The 21,633-nt window shown below is 44.8% G+C and overlaps 1 protein-coding gene across 1 annotated transcript; it reads left to right on the forward strand.

The window, feature by feature from the left end:
- The first annotated feature begins 275 nt into the window (after nucleotides 1–275).
- On the forward strand, nucleotides 276–20,997 carry LOC122924251 (receptor-interacting serine/threonine-protein kinase 4-like). Its single transcript, XM_044275182.1, has 8 exons — nucleotides 276–513; nucleotides 9,671–9,962; nucleotides 14,029–14,177; nucleotides 14,504–14,553; nucleotides 15,420–15,578; nucleotides 16,969–17,075; nucleotides 17,734–17,986; nucleotides 18,587–20,997. The coding sequence occupies exons 1-8, from the start codon at nucleotides 332–334 to the stop codon at nucleotides 19,516–19,518; spliced, it is 2,124 nt and encodes a 707-aa protein (XP_044131117.1). The 5' UTR covers nucleotides 276–331; the 3' UTR covers nucleotides 19,519–20,997.
- Nucleotides 20,998–21,633: the final 636 nt, after the last annotated feature.

Consider the following 21,633-nt stretch of genomic DNA (forward strand, 5'->3'; position numbering starts at 1 on the left):
CCTGAGGCGATCGCCTCACCTGGCCTCATTGATGGTTCACCCCTGCTTAGCCCTCTGATATATACTGTGACCTTCATTAGATGCATGGATGATGGGAGTGTTTACAATTGCTACAATGTGGTTGTTGTGCGCATACAATCTCGCAGTTGCGCTCTTCCGCCACTAGATGGCGACGTCACTTCCCTCAAAATCTCTCTTAGCCTTTGAGGAGTCAAGGTAGAAATAGTCAGGAAATGATGTCAGTAATGAACACACCTTATTCACCTGGACAGGGAGCTACAGGCTTCACACAGTCAGAGCTGCCAGAGAGGGGGAGACAGGGAGCAGCACCATGGACAAGGAGGCCTCTTCCCCATGGGACATGGGGCTCCTTAGGACTTTTGACTCCAAAGAGTTCTGTGGATGGGAGAAGATAGGATCAGGAGGCTTTGGACAGGTCTACAAGGTGAAGCACATCTCCTGGAAGACATGGCTGGCCATCAAGTGTCCTCCCAGCCTGCATGTGGATGAGAAGTAAGTGGCAGCTGAAGGGTTAAAGGTTTCTTGCTACATGGTATCTTGCACTGGGGGCAGGAGCACTGACTGTATCATTCTGTGCGGAGCGTTACATTGTGTTTGTAAATAGAAACATTGGAAGGTTCTAAACAGGAAGCAGTAAGGGTGCAGCTTGGGCAGGGAGTGGAGGAGGCACTTGGGGGGCGAAGGTGCTTTCTTGGGGGGGTTTGTGCAGTATTGTTGCTGTGGCACTGTGTTTGCAGACAGAGACATTGGAAGGTTCTGTTCAGGAAGTAATAGGGTGCAGCTTGGGCAGGGAGTGGAGGAGGCACTGCAGGGCTGCTGCTGGGTAGCAGTGTGGGAATTGTTCAATTTGCTATAAAAGGTCCATTTCTATTGATCAATTATCGTATTAATGTGAACAGTAGCGACTGGATGTAAAAAACGACTATGTGACGGTCGAGATCTCCAAATCAGTGATTGCTCCAGGTTAGGTATGGGGCCCTTTTAGGGGCTTGTTGTCGGTCTGCGAAAAGTCACGTTCATGTTTGTTGTGATATCGATAAGCAATACAATTCATACCGATGTAGCAGAGCTGAGTTTGTCACTTGGTACAATTCATTGAGATCTCACAAGAGGCCATTTTTGTGGCTTCCAATGATTTTAATGGAACGGTTGGTTTAATAGCAGTAAGTGCAGAGGTTAGCTGGACCCTGATGTGGCTCCGGCAGTCGCCCAGCTGCAGCCTGGTCTGATATTCTCAGGACTGGGTGTGAGGTAAAGAAGGTAAACAACCAGGGCTGCGCTACGTCAAAGCTGACTTGTTTCCCCAGCAGCATTGATAACACAGATGTAGCAGAGCTGTCTTTGTTCATGAACGGTTTCTATGGTGCATCGCGATAACTCCATAAGCTCGCATGCAGTTCTGGAAAACAACAAATCTGATGTCACCTAGAATAGCGCCAAATGAAAAACTCGGCTCTGCTACATAGATCGGTTTTGTATACCCATCCTCCTCGAGGGCGCGAAATGACGGTTTTATACGTCTCGTAAAATTCAGCCATTTTCTACTGCCCTTTAATCGCTCTCTAATTCTTATCTATCTTGTCGCAGGCGTAACCAAGGTCAAAACATGTTTGTATGTGAGAGGCGGCCGTGGCGCCGTCCCACGGACCTGCTGTTATTTTACTGTGCTAGAAATTTTTTTTTTTTTTGTATATAAAATTTATATAAAATTCTTCGACGTTCTGCCGCACTGATTTTGTGATAAACATAACGCAATGTAAATAAAGTGAGGAAAATAAACCCTTACCATAGGGCGGAAATCGTATGGGCGCGGGTTTGATTATTTTTCTTATGTATTATTAGAGTACAGATGAATATTAAGTGATTAGGCAATTCCTGGGACTCCACTTATTGCGGCGCTAAGCCTTTGCATTCATGGTTGGCCCCGGGAATGCTGAGACTAGTAGTTCCTGACACACCTTGATATATATGGGGCTTGAAATCTTTCCCAGAATTCAATGGTAATTGAGATCTTACAAATACGTATGTGCAGCATAAATATCTTAGTGTAGCGGAGCTGGGTTTGTCATTTGGCACTTATCCATTCCATTTACATAGGACTGCGGGTAATAAATGGAGATTTCTGCGGGCCCTATGGCAGGGATTGTGTATTTAGGGCCCCTCGTGGGCTCGCCATGGCTGTGTGAAATTGGCTTTCCCATCATCGCTCATCCACCATGATACCGAGGTGACGGATGCTATAGGAGTGTTGCTTATGTGTCCAGTGTGTAATGGCGGCCGCGCATACCGAGGTAATTTACATCAAAGCCATTGGACCATTAGCTGATGACCCCCGAAACAATCCCATACGTGTCATCACAGCGCGGGGTGAGATCATGAATCACAAGGTGACACATGGGCCTTTGAGTGCCGCCATCTTGTGACCCAACTACCCCGCGTTCTGTGCAAGAGGTTAATCAAAACTGGAGTCGTTTCCCCATCAGATTCCAGCTTTCATTTTTAAGAGGCCTGTTTTTATCGGTTGCTATGGGCATCTTTTACTTAGTTTGCCATAGCAACCAGATTCCAGCTCTCATTTTAAAGGCCATTTTATTGGTTGCTATGAACAACTACTTCATTTACTTTCCCATAGCAACCACATCCATTCCCAGCCCCCATTTTCAAGGCTATTTTATTGGTTGCTATGGACAACTACTTTTTCTAGTTTCCCATAGCAACCACATCCCAGCTGTCATCTTTAAGGCCCTTTGTTATTGTTATGGACATCTACTTCACTTACTACTTTTCCTTAGCAACCCTGTTCCAGCTCACATGTTCAAGGACTTTTGTTACTGGTTGCTATGGACAACTACTTTGCTTAGTTTCTCATAGCAACCCAATTCCAGATCTCATTTCCCAAGGTTTTTAATAGGTTGCTATGGGCAACCACTTTGCCTTTCCTTTACTGCAGTGCTGCAAAGCCACATCTAAAACCTTATGCGGTTTGCTGCGGTGCAGTAATGGTACTGCCCTCTGCCGCGCTATTACCGACACAGTATAACAACCAGTAGCAGTGCTAATTTTTTCACCCAAGGCTTGCTTTTGAATGGTTGCTATGGGCAACTGACCAAAAATTGGGGGTGGTCCTGAAAGTTAATTTTAAAAGGGTCTCCTAACCACGAGGCCTCCGGGAGAACTTGGATACATAATCTGGATACGGTCTCCCCGGGTATAGGCGCTGTCCATGCGCGTGTCCTGTGAGGTTAGGTTATGATAAGGCAGAGTGTGCGTGGACAGGCCCCATCTCCTCGTCGTGCTTCCATCTTGTCCTGCGGCCCCCTTCATGTCTGTAAGAAGATAATTGGCAGGATTTGTCTCCCCGTGCATGCCGCGGCTCATATTCTCCGGAGCAATTAAGTCATTTTCAGATTTGCCAGGGCCCTGAAGCCTTTGCCGAATTCCCTGCGAGGCTTTCATGTGTTTTTCGTATCTGATCCCCAGGGAGGAGAATACGTTTGGAGCCGCTCTGTGCTCTGCTTAGTGAACATGGCGCCGTGTCAGTCTATGGTATGCTACATTTCGGCGGCGGACGTGAGGGGCTCGGCGGACTCCATGTATCCTGTGCTGATACACTGCAACAGACTAACTGTGATGTGCTCAGCTTTCAGAGGATTCAGAAGTACCAGAATGGGAACCGTAGAGGATTTTCAGTCAAGATTGTTCCCATTCACTGAACAGCAAGCAGAGATCATGAAATTGCAACACAAATTAATCAGAAAGGTGTAGAAGCGCCCTCTATTTAATAAAAGGGCGCAGTTATGATTTTGTTTGTGAGTTAGCCCCCCCCCCGACATGCATGTTGGGGTATGTTCATATCTGTGACGGTAGTGCAGCGTTATGTTTCAGGTCAGTGGGGTCTATGGGCCACCATTGGAGCTGGAGATAAGTGTCTGCCATGTAGAACTGGCACCGCTTATCTTATTTGCCTTTATTGCACATGTGTCTGTTTTCAATGGTTGTCTATGGCGCTCCTGATCAGAATTCCCCCCCCCGGACATGGCACCAGATAACAGGGTGCACCCAGTCTGGCCAAGGAGGGCAGAAAACGGGCACACGGGCCCTTCCTGGACAGCTTCACTGGATGAAACCATGGACACGGACGTGTAATTGTGCCCTAAATAGTCCCCCTAGACTTGACTGCAGCGTGTCCACCCAGAACGCCAGAGGTCGTGCTTTATCAGCGCAGTGCTCCGTGTAATATATTGTGGCCCCCGCTCTCGGCGCCGCTTCCTGTACTGAAGGTGACGCTGCCCGGGCTTGTCTCCCGTCTGTACAGATGATGCATGTGGCTCCGAGCGCTCTACCTGTCCCCCACGTCACACCCTCCGAATTTCCTCATAAATGTGATGCTGACATGCGATGTGCTAATCTGCAAGGGCGAGTTAAATGTCCTGATTGTGATGTAGCTGTGTGCACCCGGCGCATAATACTACCGGGATGGCAGGGCACAGTTAGTAATACGTTTTTTGTTTGAGCGGCGGTCTTTACATAAAAAAAATAAAAATAAAAAATCATTGTAAAATGAAAAAGTTCTGCAAGTTTCGGATATACTTTGTGTTTCCATTGTCTGCTTGCTGTCAGTGAATGGCTGCAGGCCTGTCTGTACCCAGAAGACCTGTAAAACCTACTCCTTGTATCTCGTTTGTGTCTATGCTAATGACATTGGATAATTAGTAGTTACATTTCACCTGCGCTGATGCGTTGTATCACTCTGCAATCCAGAGGATCGTCTAGACTGGATGCAACTGTAGCAAACCCTCAGCTGTGAGGGTATTCAGCAGCAGCAGCCAGCTGAGATCATGAAAAATACTAACTGATGCCACATTGTGTTTGCAGTGCACTTGGGAGGATTTCCCGAGGGAGTCGTCTGGGCTGGATGCAATTGTAGCAAACCCTCAGCTGTGAGATGGTTTAGGCTGAATTCACACGCGGCAGGTTTATTGCAGATAGTTCTGCCACTGAAAGTCAGTGCTTTACATGTGGATGTAGAAATGTCTGCCCTGTGTGGCTATAACCTGTACAGGTTCACAGCTTCTTGTTTCCATTCATTGTCAGCAAGCAAGGAATTTATGTATAAGAGAGAAGCATTCATAAATAAGCCTTGGGCCTCTTTCACACGACCGTATGGCTTTTTCAGTGTTTTGCGGTCTGTTTTTCATGGACCTGTTGTTCCATTTTTAGTTTTTGTTGTTTCTGTTTCGTTTTTTCCGTATGGCGTATACAGTAATTACATAGAAAAAATTGGGCTGGGCATAACATTTTTAATAGATCCGCAAAAAAAAAATGGAACGGATACGTATGTGTTCCGTTTTTTATTTATTTTTGCGGACCCATTGACTATTTGCAGGCAATAACAGGACAATATTTCAATGGAACGGAAATACGGAAACAGAATGCATACAGAGTACATTCCGTTTTTTTTTTTGCGGAACCATTGAAATGAATGGTTCCGTATACGGACCGCAAAAAACTGTCCGTAAACGGAGAAAAAAAAACTGGTCTTGTGGCCTTATTGTGCATAAAGACAAATTAAAGCAATAAATTTGGCGCCGCTGATCCCTACCCGCTCCAATTGCGCTTATTGATCGGCGGAGGTGACGTCACATGAGACCCATTGCTGTGACATCCCGGCCTTCATGACATCACATCATGATTGCTGCGATCCTGTGATATCGCTGCGTACAGTGGGGAGATCAGCGGCGCAGGATTGGGACCTGGTTGCAGGCACTTTCTGCATTTTGATTGCCCTCATTGCATTTTGGGTATCTGCAGAGATCCCGGAGTTTCGGGGTGGGGGGAGGTATTGATTGGCACACATTTCCATTTTCCATGCATCCTTTCACATGTATATGTCACTAAACAATGGCTCAGAGGGTGACTGGGGTGACAAAAGAGGGACTGTCCCGGGGGTGGGGGGATGTGAGGTGAACTGGGTGTCCAGATTTAGAAAAACATGACCAAAAAAAAAAAAAAAAAGCAGCGCCATACCTGTCCAACTGGTTGTGTGTGGTAATGCAACGCCTCTCTATTCGTTGCAATACCAGACATGGACAGGGGTGGTGCTGTTTTATGGACCGTCCCTTTTAAAGAGATGCTGTCACCTCCCCTGACAGGTCTGCTTTAGTAACTACTTGTATTCTCCATGTAATAACAATTCTGGAGCCTCTATCCTTATGACTCAAAGTTATGACGTCCCTCTGTTATTCCTACTAGAATTTATGAATGAAATGCTAGCAGTCTGCAGTGAGTGTTACCAGATCGGGTGTGTCCCTGTACACTGATTGGATGGTATCAGACTGTGCAGGGAAACCCCTCATCTGGTAACGCCCATCTGGAAACCCATTGCCAACTGCTCGCAAACCATTCTAACAGGAAGAATAGAGGAATGACGCAACATAACATAAGACTAGATGCTCTAGAATTGTTATTATACAGGGAATTTAAGTAGTTACTAAAATGGACACGCCAATAGAGGACCGTATTTTCTTTACGTGTCCGTTCCGTTTTTTGTTTTCTTTTGCGGACCATATACAGAACTATTCATTTCAATGGGTCAGCAAAAAAAAACGGAAGGTACTCCATGTGCATTCCGTTTCGGTATTTCTGCATATCCGTTCTGCTAAAAGATAGAACTTGCCCGCATTACGGACGAGGATAGTCCTGTTCTATTAGGGGCCAGCTGTTCCGTTCTGCAAAATACAGAATGCACACAGATGTCATCCGTATTTTTTGCGGACCGCAAAATGCATACGGTCGTGTGCAAGAGGCCTTAAAACGATTTCTTATTGAAAAAGGCAGGGAATCTACTAGAATAATAATAAAAAATAATAATTCTGACATCCCGACTCGCCCCTTCCTTCATTTCAGCACGCTGCTCCAATCCTCCCCATCGCCAGTGATGACCTGCCGAATACCGCACCTGACCACTGAAGCCAATCACTGGCCTCTCCTGTATACGGCACAAGACCAGTAAGGCCAGTGATTGGCTGCAGTGGTCATGGACAGTATATGGGCGCTCCCTAATGGCGTGGGTTGGAACTGTGCGGTGTACTTAAAAAAATAAAAAATATAATACCTTCCCTGCCATTGAAAAAAAGTTCTGACAACCCCTTTAAGTGTGTATATAGGGGGGGAGGGGTGACAGAGGTTACGGTCACAACCATGTCCTAGTCCCTCGGGAACCACATAAGAGTACAGCAGTGCCGGGAGCGCGTAGGCTTCCAGTAACTGGATATGGATCAGCGCCTCTGAATGGTGTGTAATCTATCCGGTGTCTGCCCCATTGTCTTCTTCTAGTGGTTCAGTGATGGTCACTTGATCTCCTGTACGTTCCACCTACTGGATGTTTCCAAGGATTTGACTCCGGGCTGGAGCTCGCTGTGAGGGATGACTGGGAGAGTTCCTAATGAAAGTTTGACCTGTTTGTTAAGGCTTTTGTCTAGTTTTTTGCGCCCCCCCCCCACAAAAAAATAAAAAATAAAAAAAGATATTGCTGAGTGGAGTTGAAAATGCGCCAGTTCATTAATGACATCCATCCGTTTTTTTTTGGGGGTCTATTTGTGCATTTTCAGACTCTCAGGGTTTGTAAATCTGTCCCCGAGATCTCCGGAGGAACCTGTTTAGTTGATGATCGTCTATTTTTAACATCTTCGGATTTTTTTTTTTTTGCACCCATCAACCAGCAACATCAAAAGCAAACACCCGATGCGATCAGAAGACGAGGAGATGATTGATGTCATTGTCCTGCGTCTCTTCTGCAGAAGCAAAGTCAATATGAGCCCTCTCAGCCGTGTATTATTTATCAGTTTCTAATCGGGATGACTTCAGTTCCGGAACGGAACGTTTTTTGGCCGGTAAATAAATACCGCAGCATGCTGCGCTTTTTGCTCCGGCCAAAAATCCTGAAGACTTGCCGCAAGGCCGGATCCGGAATTAATGCCCACTGAAAGGCATTGATCCGGATCCGGCCTTAGGCTAAACGTAGTTTCGGTGCATTGCCGGATCCGACCTTTAGCTTTTTCTGAATGGTTACCATGGCTGCCGGGACGCTAAAGTCCTGGCAGCCATGGTAAAGTGTAGTGGGGAGCGGGGGAGCAGTATACTTACCGTCCGTGCGGCTCCCGGGGCGCTCCAGAGTGACGTCAGGGCGCCCCACGCGCATGGATGACATGATCGCATGGCACGTCATCCATGCGCATGGGGCGCTCTGACGTCATTCTGGAGCGCCCCGGGAGCCGCGCGGACTGGAAGTATACCGCTCCCCCGCTCCCCACTACTACTATGGCAACCAGGACTTTAATAGCATCCTGGGTGCCATAGTAACACTGAACGCATTTTGAAGCCGGATCCGTCTTCAAATGCTTTCAGTACACTTGCGTTTTTCCGGATCCGGCGTGGAATTCCGGCAAGTGGAGTACACGCCGGATCCGGACAACGCAAGTGTGAAAGAGGCCTTAGAATGGTTTCTCCCTAAGCTTTCCAAAGTAATGAATGCAGCGAGATGTGAGCAGAGGGTTTATTGCTGCCACACCAGCCAGATTTTGGGGCGAATATCCTGTTAATTTCCGGAATGTGGGGTGAAAAATCTGCAGTGTATTACGGTATCGGCAGTGGATGAGATCCAAAGTCTCATCCCCTTAAAGGTTACGTTCATCTTTGCAATCATTTTTTTTTTTTTTTTTTTATTTTATTGCCCAAGTCAATTATAAAAATCTATTATGTAGAGCTTTGTGTTTCCATGGTAACAGACTACAAACAAGCTCAGTGTAGTCTGGTCCTGCATTTCTACTATCTTTCACCTGTCACTTGTTAACCTACCAAATGTAAGCTAGTAAGGCCTCATGCACACGTTCCGTTTTTTTGGGGGGTTTCCGTATACAGAACCGTTCATTTCAATGGGTCCGCAAAAAAACCTGAATGTACTCCGTATGCCTTCCGTTTCCGTATTTCCATTCAAAGATAGAACCTGTCCTATTATTGTCCGCATAACGGACAAGGATAGTACTGTTCTATCAGGGGCCAGCTCTTCCGTTCCGCAAAAAAACGGGATGCACACAGACGTCATCCGTATTTTTTGCGGATCCATTTTTTGCGGACCGCAAAATACTGAAAAAGCCATACAGTCTTGTGCAATAGGCCTAAGAAGTAGAGGACAAATGGAGGGGGGCATGTTTATAGGGTCAGGCTACATCAGTTCAGTACCATGAAGTCACATAGGTAGGGCTGCATAGGAGCTGTAGGTACAAAACAATAGATTTTTAATTAATGCCGTTTGCAAAGTTAATCTGCAGGCCGGGAAAGTGTTCTGGGTGGATCGCAAAATTACTTTTTGCTCTGGCCCTACCTGCCCATGAATATTTAAAGAGCCCTGGGCTTTGGAGATGATTGTAGATACACCTTTGGGAACGTAGAGCAGGAAGTGTTGCTGGCACATGCTGCCTCTTGATCTGACCCTGCTGAGGTTAAAGGGACACTAAACATAAACTAAGACTTCTGTATTTCATTTTGCATGGACCGAAAACAAAAATCCCCCCCCCCCCCTTCCAAATTAAAAATCGATGTACTTATGTTCTGTGCACATCTGATCTCCGGTTCCTCATTGTACCCACAGAGAACGTATTGAGCTGGTCGAAGAGGCAAAGAAGATGGAAATGGCTAAATTCCGTTGTATCTTGCCTGTCTACGGGATCTGCAGTGACCCAGTTGGTCTTGTCATGGAATATATGGAGACTGGATCTCTGGAGAAGCTCCTGGCTGCTGAACGCCTGCCATGGGACTTGAGGTTCAGGATTATTCATGAGACGGCGGTGGGGATGAACTTCCTTCATTGCATGAACCCTCCTCTACTTCATCTTGACCTAAAGCCGGCGAATATCCTGCTTGATGAACATTACCACGTCAAGGTATGGGTCTATAAGTTCATACCAAAACTACATGACTTAAGGATGCCTCCAGAGAGGGGTAGGCCCCATAGCAAATATCAAAATAAGGGCCTAATTATTGTGGTGGCTAATTTTACCTTTAGCCTGGAACAGTGGACAGCAGGACACATTGCCTTCTCACTAAGTTCCTCCCTCTCTAATTTGCCAATGTTAGAGAGATGTTCTGCAGGGGTGGAGCTATAAGAGGTGCAGATGGAGCAGTCACACCCATGCCCTGGTACCTAATTAGATCTGAAGACCTATTTCACATAAGAAGACAGCTGCATTGTGTATATAGCTTATGGTAGATATTAGGGGGGACCCTGTTATAATTTTTGCATTGTGGCCCTGTGCTGAAAGCCACACCTCTGAGGCTCTGCTTAGGTTCGCAATATCCATTGAGAAGGTGGTTAGGGTCATCTTGAGCTTTGAATATCTTTTTAATGGGCCAAAAGCCACTCCAGAAGTTTCCTCCGTCACATCTGAGGTCACATGTGAGCCTAAAAAAAAATGTATCTTCTTCCTACGAGTTATTTAAAGGGGATGTCTACTTTACATAACCCTTTTAAATGTCCTAGCTGTTGTAAGGAGCCTCTACCAAGAAAGTATTTTGCCCTCCAGTACCTGAAGCATCTATAGATTACCTAGACAATTACAGTTTTGTTTTTTTATACTTCTTCATCTCTTCGACATTGTCCTCCAGGGATCTACACATTGTTGGGGGAAGTGCCTATTGCATGGGGGGTTTTCAAAGTTTGCAATCTCTCTAAATCCCACCTAGCTCAGGGGAAGGGTTTCTTGTGCAGTGAGTGAGGTTTATAATTGCTTATAATTTTTGCTTTGAATTGAGGATTTTAGTAGAAGCTTCTAATAAGAACTTTGAGGGTCAAATCGCGCAACTGTATGCAGTTGTCAATTGTGTGTATTTGATGTGTGGTGCTTACATGTCACATCCTGCTCTTCAGAACCTGTGAGGGATCACCGGATTACAACATTTTACTTCTTTGATGTAATTCTTCATGTAGTCAAGCATCGGTTTGGAGGGGCTTTTAGTCTTGTCAGTTGTCTTATCACACAAGGCTAGGTCTTAATTTACATCCATGTTTTACTAGTTGTGTGAACTTGGTGTTTGGTCTTTTAAGTTACCTTCTTCTACATGTTCCACAAATCCTTGGAGGATTAACCTATTTTAGGAGCCAGGTAGTTGTTGCTTCTAGAAATGTTCTTCTGGTAGTTTGGCCTATCTTTCTCGGTTCTTGCTGAGTTCTTACTGCCGCTGTGAAAGTCGAAGTGGCTTTTTAAAGTGATTGTCCAGTTTACGAAGCCCATTTTCATAAATCCCACTGCAAAGTCCTCTGCTCAGGCTCTTTATTTCTTGTACAGAGTGAAAAGCAGTTATAAAGAGCATCTCTCTCTCTCTCTTTGGAGGACCTATCTGGTCCTGTTTTCACAGGTGACCTAACGTTGTTAATGGACACTGTGTAGTTCTTATTATCCCCTCTGGTGGCGCTGCAGTGCAATTGAAAACTCACTGCCAGGTCTTAACAAAGATAGCAGGATGGTCCCAAATTCTTTCAAGGGAGCCTTCCAATGGTTGTCCAAAGCCTAGAATCCCTTTAGGATCTATGGTATATTATCCATTCCTTGTTCATATTATTAAGTCAAAGTCTCCCAATATTTGACATAAGTGATAAATGCTTTTTATGGGATATGAATATTTGCCAGGATACTCTACTGAGCCATAAAAATAAGAAATATTTTGGCTGATTTCGACTGTCTAATATTTATGGGTTTCTCCTGACTCTCTTAAGGGACCTAGATTTTAACATGCCCGATCCTATAGTTCTGAGCCAGACCAGCCACTGTCAGAGATGTCCACCCGAGCAGACCTGTATTATTGAGGGATCAGGAAGGGGTAGCTTTTGGGTGAACAAGCATTTGGTGGACCGATATCTCAGTGTGTTTGGAGGACCTTACTCCATGCAGCTCCTGAGATGTTAGCAAGTAGCATGGGCAGGGGGAAAACTCTAGTGGCTTTGCAGTGGTTGTCCTAATGTTTCCAAAAACTACACCACTCTTGGTCCTGGGCAGTGTGTGTTACTGCAGGTCAGCATCATTTAAGTGAGTAGAAAGTATTGATTGGCAGCGGGATGGGAGGATTTTATTTTTGAGATTCTTCATTTCCAGTTTGGACCACAAGGCTAAATATTTAACAGACCCCCCCCCCCCCCCCACCTACCATGTGTCATTTGTAATACTGGTGGCTTGGGGCCCCCTCAAGCACCAGGGCCCAGGTACAACCACTTGTGTGTCTTCAGTATCTTCTCCGTTTTTTGAGGCTTTTATATAACTTGAAGTCCTGGCCGCAGCTGTTTTATGACTAGATTGGTATGACTGGAATGCTCTCTGGGGCCGTAAAATTATCATTTTTCATAATAACTACTTAATGAGTCACCACAAATAGTGAGGGCAATGTCTACCATCAGCTTCTCAGAGGCTTTGAACCATCACTCCCATCATGTCAACAGATTGTTATGCTTGTCCTACACCATACTAGGTGAATTATTCAAGGGCAGATATAGCATTAAGGGGCAATTGTTTTTGGTGGTTGCTGTCTTCAACCTTCTACAAGTCTTGATGATTCTTGTGCCCTTTGTTGATGTGTGGGGGCAGGGATGTGACAACTACTCTTGGCACACAGTTGTGTTGAGAGTAGTGGTTGTCACAATCCAACCCCCCCCCCCCCCCCATCCCCCCTAGACATTCGTATAGATTTTGGTGAAGGTATAGAGATTCTAAACTGGTCAGGGTGACGCGTTAAAGCACTTTTGCCTCTTCCTAGGCTATGTCACGTTCATTGGTCATGTGGCCTAGGCGCAGCTCAGTCTCATTCAAGTGAATTGGGCTGCGCTGCAATACCAAATGCAGCCACAATTCAACGGATGGCACTGTGCTTGGTAACTTGTAAGGAGGTCATGGTGCTCTCCGGAGCTCCGGTTAGTGCTGTGGTTTACTCAAACTTCTGATCGGTGGAAGTGCTGGGAGTCAAATATTGCCCAAGATTGTCATACTGTACATAAATATGCATGGAACAAATCCTCAGAAGATGGAAAAGGGCAGACATTCATATAATCAAGACGTGGGGTTATTTTCCATTTCTTAAAGTGGATGTAAAGATTAGAGTAACATGCTTTTTTCCCAAAACAGCGTCACCTCTGTCTGTGGGTTCTGTTTGGTATTGCAGCTCCACTAAAATGAAGGAGGCTGAGCTGTAATACCACACCCAACCTGTGGGCACGAGTGGTCCTGTTTATGGAATAAAGCAGCCATGTTTTTCTAATTCTGGACAGTCCTTTTTAGGTTCAATCAAAATCATAAGTGATCAGCTTCTGACCAGTATTCTCCAGGGGGTCAGTGTTAGTTTGACTTGGAACTGGAACTCTTCCTCTTCTGATAAAACTTGTTCTTGCAAGTCCCGAGCACTTTGTACACTCAGCCCATGTGTACAAAGTGGCCTCTGTAACCTACACACCTTGGATTAACTTCAGTTTTCTTTGCAACTTTTTTTTTCCTCCTCGAAGGAACTTTTTTTTTTTTTTTTTTTTTTTCTGGTAGAGCAACTTCCAAAAGCAGCAAATGGCGCTGAGATCCGAGGAGCTGTCTGTCATTCTCCTTGAACCTGAGTGAAGGAAATATCTTTATCGTTGGTGCAAAGATTGTGCTTGCATTGCTGACTGTCAGCCTCACAGAATTCCAGGAAGCTGAAACCTAGGCTGCTGTTTGAGGAACCTCACGCTGTAGTCAACACTCTGGTCCCCTTTGTAACAAACTGGTGGTAGCCCAGGGTCAAGAAAATGTCACTTTTACTCCTTGACCCTGGAGAGAGACTATCCTACTGTGTAAAAACACTGTCAAACAACATCTCATATCTCAGCTTCCCGGAACCTTATGGTGTAGGGTTAGTCACACCTGGATTTTTAGTTTTTAGTGAAGATTTTTATTTAGTTTGATGTCCCTTCTCATCCACATTCATTTTGGTTTACTGTAGATATCAGATTTTGGACTTGCCAAGTGGAACGGCTTGTCGAATTCCCATGAGCTGAGCTTGGACGGGATCTGTGGGACCATCGCCTACCTCCCACCGGAACGCTTCAAGGAGAAGAATAGGAGCTTCGACACCAAGCATGATGTATACAGGTGAGCAAGCCACCACTTTCTAAACCTTTGGCAAAAAGTTGACGTTGCAGAACTGGAACTGATAGCCCATCCACATGAGCACACTTCTTGTCCTGTACTTTGATACTTCAGCCTGGTCATCGCCTGGACCCAAATCATCCTTATCCTTCCTTGTTGGTTTTCTAATGGCACTAGGTGGACATTGATGTGGGTGGTGATATGGTGATAAATTCATTTTTCAAAATTTTGCAAATATAGTGACTGCCTGTAGAGCAATGTGACATGAAGAATCGTTTTCTATGCCTTGGATTTCTAGAAGTATAATTCTGGTTTTCTTTATTCTCCAGTTTCGCAATTGTCATCTGGGGAATCCTCACCCAGCAGAAGCCCTTTGCAGGTAAGTCGTCAGACTGATAAATAACATGGGCTGTAGACCAAGACATGGGATTGGCTTTGTTTAAAGTGGTTGTAGGAGATTGGATAAAAAAAAGGTCTGAGATTTTATTTCTGGACACAGCTCCACACTTGTCCATAGGCTGTGTCTGGTATTGTGGCTTTCACTTGGATGGGACCAAACGGCAAACTCAGACCCGACCACTAGGCATAAAGGGGGCGCTGTTTCTTGGGTAAAAGACACACCGTTTGCAAGATCTATGCTTGCTGTTGACGAATGGAAATGCTTGTCATCTATGTGCAGCGGCTGAAAATGTGTCATGATCACACATCAGAGCACTCTAATTTTTTTACCTGTGTTTAGTTTGACCTGAATCCGATGGGTTTTCAACCCCTGAATGTTGTCAAGAATGCTTCCATTCATAAACAGCAATTAGAGATGAAAGCATATAGGATAGCTGCACATTTTATTATACAATGGTCCAACATTTTATGAGATTAGGAAAATTTTTATAAATTTCACAGTCGTTCCAGAAACAGCGCCACAATTGTCCAGCGGCTGTGTCTGGTATTGCAACTCAGCTGTATTGACTCCAGTGGAGCGGAGATGCAATACCAGACCCAACCCATGGAACAGGGGTAGTTGTTGGAAGATCCCTTTGAATCTCCAAAGACTCTCACACTGATCTAGTTGTGGAGAGTGACTCCCTGCATGTTCAGCACTTTCCCGGAGGTTGTCTTGCTACAAGCTCAGGCACATAGCACTTTGTTGTGCAGGATGTTTTACGTGTCTTGCGTGGGCAGAAGAATGTTTTGACAGGCCGTGATAATTTGTGGAAAATTTTTAATATATATTTTTTTACTTTGTAGAAGAGAAAAACATTTTGCATATTATGGTGAAAGTAGGAGGCGGTCTGCGCCCCGACTTATCGCAGATACCGAGGGCTCGACCCCAACAGTGTGACGAGATGATCAAACTGATGCAGCAGTGCTGGCAGGACAAGCCCATCAGACGGCCAACATTTCAAGGTAGGTGCTGTCAAGTGATATTCCTCTTAAAGGGATTGTCTCACCTCTTTCCTTATGCCCAAGGCATCCCACCCTTGGGACTCCACAATTAGCGGCTCTCCTCTACGGCAAAAAAAAATTAAAAGTTGATCTTGCTTTGGAGGACCCAACCTGTCTATTTATTTGAATAGCCAGCATGTAATACTACTTTTCACCTGTAGTGGCTGCTGTAGCCAAAATGTGTAGATCTGATGACAGATCAGCGTCGATCAGCTGATCGCCGAACTGGATTTAATATGGCAAAGGGTTGTTTATGTATACAGCTACACTGGGTTTTCCAATGAGCGATCTTTAGATAGTCTGCCAGGTCTTGCCGAAATCAAGGGGTTTGGTTGACCTCTAATGTGTATGATGCCCTTAGAGTCCTTCTAGTGATGTAATTCAGGGGAAGGTCCTAGCAGGGCAGTACTTAGACATTTTCAAGTATTACTCTGTGCGGTTACTCGATGCTGGCGGGTGTCTAGAAGGAAGCGTATCTTCCTCGTGTTGACCTCAAGAGTTGAGTAAAAGTTTATTCAGTTTAAATATAGTTGGTGCTGGATGCCGGTGGTTGTTGTTTTTAGCATTTTTATTTCCCTTCAGTCACAAGAGTTGAAGGCTGAACTTCTGTATCTGATTGTCACAGGCAGGAATGTGGGCGATCCACCGCTGCAAGTCCTGACAGTGCGCCTCTTGTGTGTCAGGAATGTCCATGTTGCAATAGTTAAAGTTTTAACACACGCGTTTTGAAAGTCTTGCTGATCGGCCAGACTGAAAGGTTGTTTTCAAGAAGGGTATCTATACTGCCTTTATTTTCTCCAGCGCATCTAAATTGCTGGATCAACTTTGGAAATGGTCTTGACTAAAAAAAAAAAAAAAAAAAAATACCTTACGTTTTGTGCATACAGGTTCCATTCAGACCTATGCTTCTCCACGGTTACAGACTACAAATAAATCCTATGTAGTCTGATCTTGTTCTCCTTATTTACCCATTGTTTATGGAGAGGGGTAGCACATGACTGCAGGATAAGTCTATTTAGTGGTTTGTAGTCATTGTAGAACAGGGGTCCTTCACCTCCGACGCTCCATTTGTTGCCAAACTACAACTCCCACCATGCGCACTTGCTCTGTTGTTCTCAGAATTCTCAGTTAATGAAGCACGCTGGGAGTTGTAGTTTTACAGGTGGAGTGTCTAGAAGCTGTATACAGAAAAACAGGCAGGATTTTAATGCAGATGCAACATGGTTGCAAAAGTATGCATACTCGGTGAAGGCGCCGTTGATGTGGTTCTTTGTAGCCTGTTAACACCTATACTCCTGGGGTATCACACTGCAAAAATAATAAATTTTATTCTGTTCCTACTTTCCACTAGAAATTACTTCAGAGACAGAATTACTGTGTACAAAACATGAAGACGAGTCCATTTCAGAGACGGGTCAAGAATCGGTTGCACAAGCAACTGCCAACACCAAAGAGCAGGTAAGCAATGATGCTCTTGTGCAATTTATGGTCCTCCTGGCATACCTCAAAAACACTCAATTTTTTATGGGGTTGTCCTGGGAATTTTTGTAAGGGTATTTTTTTGGCAGACTTTTTGGACAATTTATAATATTTCTCAAAATACTATAAACAGTCTGGTAGGCTCCATACAAGAATACATGACTTTGTACTGTCCCCCAGCTGTCATAGTGAAGGACACCGGCTGCCCCAGTAAACATACTCGCTGGACTACCTCCATGTCCATGGCCTGCAAGATGGCGGCAGTAACGTGACCACTTCTTGACCCTGTTCCTGGCTATTAGTATTTCTGCCGAACAGCAAGTCACAAAGTAGTCATTATGAAGCGGACACATCCAGTGCATGCGCAAATACAGTCAGCAGAATCCCCTGTATCCACGCATGCGTAGGACATCTCCACTCCATGAACACTACTTTGTTGGACATATCTCCAGTACTGACCACCTCCAGGGACAATTATATACATGTGACTGATCTCGGCCTCTCCTCGTATAGTCACCCTACAATTTAAGAATTATGTCCCCCTTGTGAGAGTCTACATTTGCTTAGTAAGGTTAGTCCTGAAGATACACAAACTGATCGTTCTATAATTTTATATTTTATTTTTTTTACTATTCAGGATTTAGCCAACCAATCAGAACCCAAAGGATATCCAATGTATGATAAAGACTACAGTCTCTCTGAGCTTCTCTCCCAACTGGATTCTGGGATTTCACAAACCATAGAAGGGTCAGAGAGCTTGTGTCACAGTGCTTCTGAGCCGGAGCTGGCACCTAGCGACAAACGCCTCTCCGGAATCTCCTCCATTGACTCCGCATTCTCGTCCAGAGGCTCCCTCAACTTGTCCTTTGAAAAGGATGGCTCAGTAGAAGGTAGGTTGGCATAAAATTTGAAGATAGATTGAACTTCCATGGAGTGATGACAGTGAATTATCCATGTACTTTCAAGTAGTTTCTTCATAAAGACAACCCGTGTCTATATGTCCTCCTAGGGCATACAGACATCATAGAGGGACTCCCCCACTTGGGATCCCCTCTATGAGCCAGGATGGAGAAAAATTGTATGAGAGTGGCTCCTGTTCTAGCAAACCTGTTCCATCCTTGATGTCCAGTTGGTCACCTGAAAGGCCACTATTTAATACTTCATTTCTCCTGCAATGGGCACTGCTAACTAGGGAGGCGGGGAATATGGAAAGGAACTTAGCGGCAGTATTGGTTAGACCACGGTTAGCTGGACCCATATAGGCCAGTTTATTGTTAGGGTGGTCTCATTCTAAGAAGAGGTTGTCTGGGACTGCTAGGATCATTTGTGATCTGCTCTATTCTGCAGGGAAACCTGTTAGCAATAGTTCTCCTGCAGCTGTAGCACTAGAGAAGTGAATAATTACATGGTGCCCATCCATATCAATGTGAATATCAAGTATTTAATATTATAAAATTCTAATGTGATTTTCTTTTTTTTCCCAAATGCAGACCTTAGTACCACAGAGATCCAGAAAAAGAAACTGATTGATGCCATTGTCACCGGAGACAATGCCAAGCTTCTTAAGATCCTCCAGCCTCAAGATGCTGAGTTAGTGTTGGAAGGGAGGTCAAGCCTCCTTCACCTGGCAGTCGAGACCGGAAAGGAGGAGTGTGCCAAAATGCTTCTTCTTTACAATGCCAGCCCCAATATGACCAACGTGAAAGGTTCTACTCCACTCCACATTGCTGCTGAAAAGAAACTGAAAGGCATTGTGGAACTACTACTTTCGAAGAAGATCAACATCAATGCCAAGGATGAAGATCACTTCACAGCACTTCACTTTGCTGCCCAAAATGGAGATGAGGTTATAACTCGGTTGCTCTTGGAGAAGAACGCCTCTTTGAGTGAGGTTGATAGTAAAGGCCGAACACCTCTTCACGTTGCTTGCCAGCACGGTCAAGAGAGTATTGTCCGACTTTTCATACGACGGGGCGCGGACATAAATGTCCCAGGACTGGGGAACTGGGTATCCTTACACTATGCGGCTTGGCAAGGTCATCTAAATATTGTGAAGCTTCTTGCCAAGCAATGCAAGGCCAATCTGAACTGCCAGACATCCGACGGAAGAACACCGTTGCATCTAGCGGCACAAAGAGGACATTACCGAGTGGCTCGAATCCTGGTGGAACTTGGTTGTGACGTAAATATTCCAAATATGCAGTTGAAGACACCTCTACACATTGCAGCAGAGACAGGTCATACCAGCACGGCCCGACTCCTCATTCATCATGGTGCCAACATCAGCGCTACTACTGTAGAGGGCTACACTGCCTTAGACCTGGCCAACCACTACCGGCATTATTCTGCTGTTAAGCTTCTGATGGATGCAAGACCAAACCTCAATTGTGAGGGATCCATCCTATTTGTGGAAAATGTATGACATGAAATTGAAGGATTGAGAAATATCCCACAGATTTCATAACCGGATGATCATTTCTCTTCTCCAGTAACTTTTTTATTTTCTATCTGGAAGCAAATAACCTTGTCTGGTTATGGTTGGCACACCTGGAGTTTGAAAAATCTCAGTGGAAATATTGCATTTACATTGCTACCTGAATATAGGTCCTAGACCACAAGAACATTCTGATGAGAAAGGAAACGTCTACAGTGGCGATCGTTCATTAATTCAAGATGTGCTTTTGTTATGACGATGCCTGTTTTTGGGGTAGATGTTGCTTCTTTCAAACATTTCTGCATTGTTTAGTTGTAACTGGACTGTGAAGACCTAGACTACATATTGTTGTGGTCAATGTCCCTCAGCAAATGTAATATATGGACAATGCTTGTATGGTCAATGACCACTGTCTGGTACCGAACATAGTCTTCAAACCAGAGTCCTTGAGTGATCAGTTGAGAGTCAGATGGTGATCCGCTGTGTAGGAGCATGGGAATAAGTCTAATTTCAATTCATGACGATGGCACGGCCGTTGTGTATTCAGCGACCAGTTACCAGATCTGTACTGGAGGTATTTTGGGTTGTATATGTCAACTATGCAGGTTTTTAGAGGTAGACCATTGTACATGGTGAATATCACATTTGACACACATACTTAAGCGAGGAGAGGATATCATCCGAAACAATGGTGGGTCATCCCCCTGATTCTCCTTATGGGCTACAATGTTTTATGGCGATTTGGTCAGTGGGCATAACCTTGATACGTCTAAGTTACCCAAGTCACTTTAACGTTTATATTGGGAAGCCCGATCTGTGCTCAACCCAAATCCCGTTCAGTTGCGTTGAGCTGCCATTCTATACATACCCAGATTAAAAAAATAAAAATCAGGGCTTTAAAGCCCTGCCCTGTGGCCCACCCAGGAACGCACGATTTGCAGGATTTTTGGCAAGTAAACACAACCTCGCTACCTTTGCTACTATGCCCCCCTAGCTACTCGGCCCCGTACTTTTGTGTCCCTGGCTTGCTAGCTTTGAAGGCACATCAGTAGTTAAAGCATGCTAATGGGCAGCCCGCAATGCTGTGCCCGGTTAACACCCTTTTACCAAATTATACAATAAGACCTCGCCTAGGACTGTGCCCAGTGCCTCCTCCATTGCAGCTGATCGGGGAGGACACGTGTCTGTTTGCTATTGCAAATCCAGCTGAGATTTCATGTCCTTGCACCTCAAATGTTATTTTTCTATGACCTTATGTATACAGGACTGTATGTTCAATACACAGAAGCTATGCATATACTGTGTATATCACTGTGTAACCAGTCTTTGACATGTAACTCTTTCTATGACAGAACCGTATTGAGCACAGGATGAGTGGTGTATGTTATAGTACACTTATGGGTTTTCTCATCTTTTATGCTTTGTATTATAGTCATTTTTACGAATAAACTATTTTACTACCGAGGATCCAGAAATGTCCTGTTTCTTTGTTATATCTGCCCTTGACAACCAATATGAACAGCATTTAGCGATCACATGGGTTGTCACTGTTATCAGGCCATACTTACCAACATTGTAGTTGGTAAATGAGGAGCATGTAAGCCAAACCCGCTAGGGAACGTCTACTTACAGGTGGGACTTACACTAGCCACGCCCATTTGTGGGCCCGGACAGTCTCTGAACATTATGGACAGTTCCTTTAAATTCTGGACAGTTGGCAACTATGTAAGGGCTCGTGCACACAACCCTATTTTTCTTTCTTTGTCCGTTCCATATTTTTTGCAGACCATATATGGAACCATTCATTTTAATGGGTCTGTAAAAAAAAACGGACATTCCTCCATGTGCATTCCGTTTCTGTTTGTCCATTCTGCAAAAAAGTAGAACATGTCCTATTGTCTGCATTACAGACAAGGATAGGACTGTTCTATTAGGGGCCAGCTGTTCTGTTCCGCAAAATACAGAATGCACACGGATGTCATCCGTATTTGTTTGTGGATCCGCGTTTTGCAGACCGCACAATACATATGGTCGTATGCATGAGCACTAAAGCAGATTTAAAAAAATCTAGGATTTTTGGAAAAGCTGGGCGAGAACTTATAC

Source organism: Bufo gargarizans, unplaced genomic scaffold, assembly GCF_014858855.1.
Source record: "Bufo gargarizans isolate SCDJY-AF-19 unplaced genomic scaffold, ASM1485885v1 original_scaffold_940_pilon, whole genome shotgun sequence".
Taxonomy (NCBI): domain Eukaryota; kingdom Metazoa; phylum Chordata; class Amphibia; order Anura; family Bufonidae; genus Bufo; species Bufo gargarizans.

What these genes read in the sequence shown, in the direction of transcription:
- LOC122924251 (XM_044275182.1), top strand. Translation starts at nt 332, where the DNA reads ATGGACAAGGAGGCCTCTTCCCCATGGGACATGGGGCTCCTTAGGACT. An exon ending in ATGAACATTACCACGTCAAG is followed by an intron (nt 9,963 to 14,028) that starts GTATGGGTCTAT and finishes GGTTTACTGTAG; the next exon opens with ATATCAGATTTTGGACTTGC. An exon ending in CAGACGGCCAACATTTCAAG is followed by an intron (nt 15,579 to 16,968) that starts GTAGGTGCTGTC and finishes ACTTTCCACTAG; the next exon opens with AAATTACTTCAGAGACAGAA.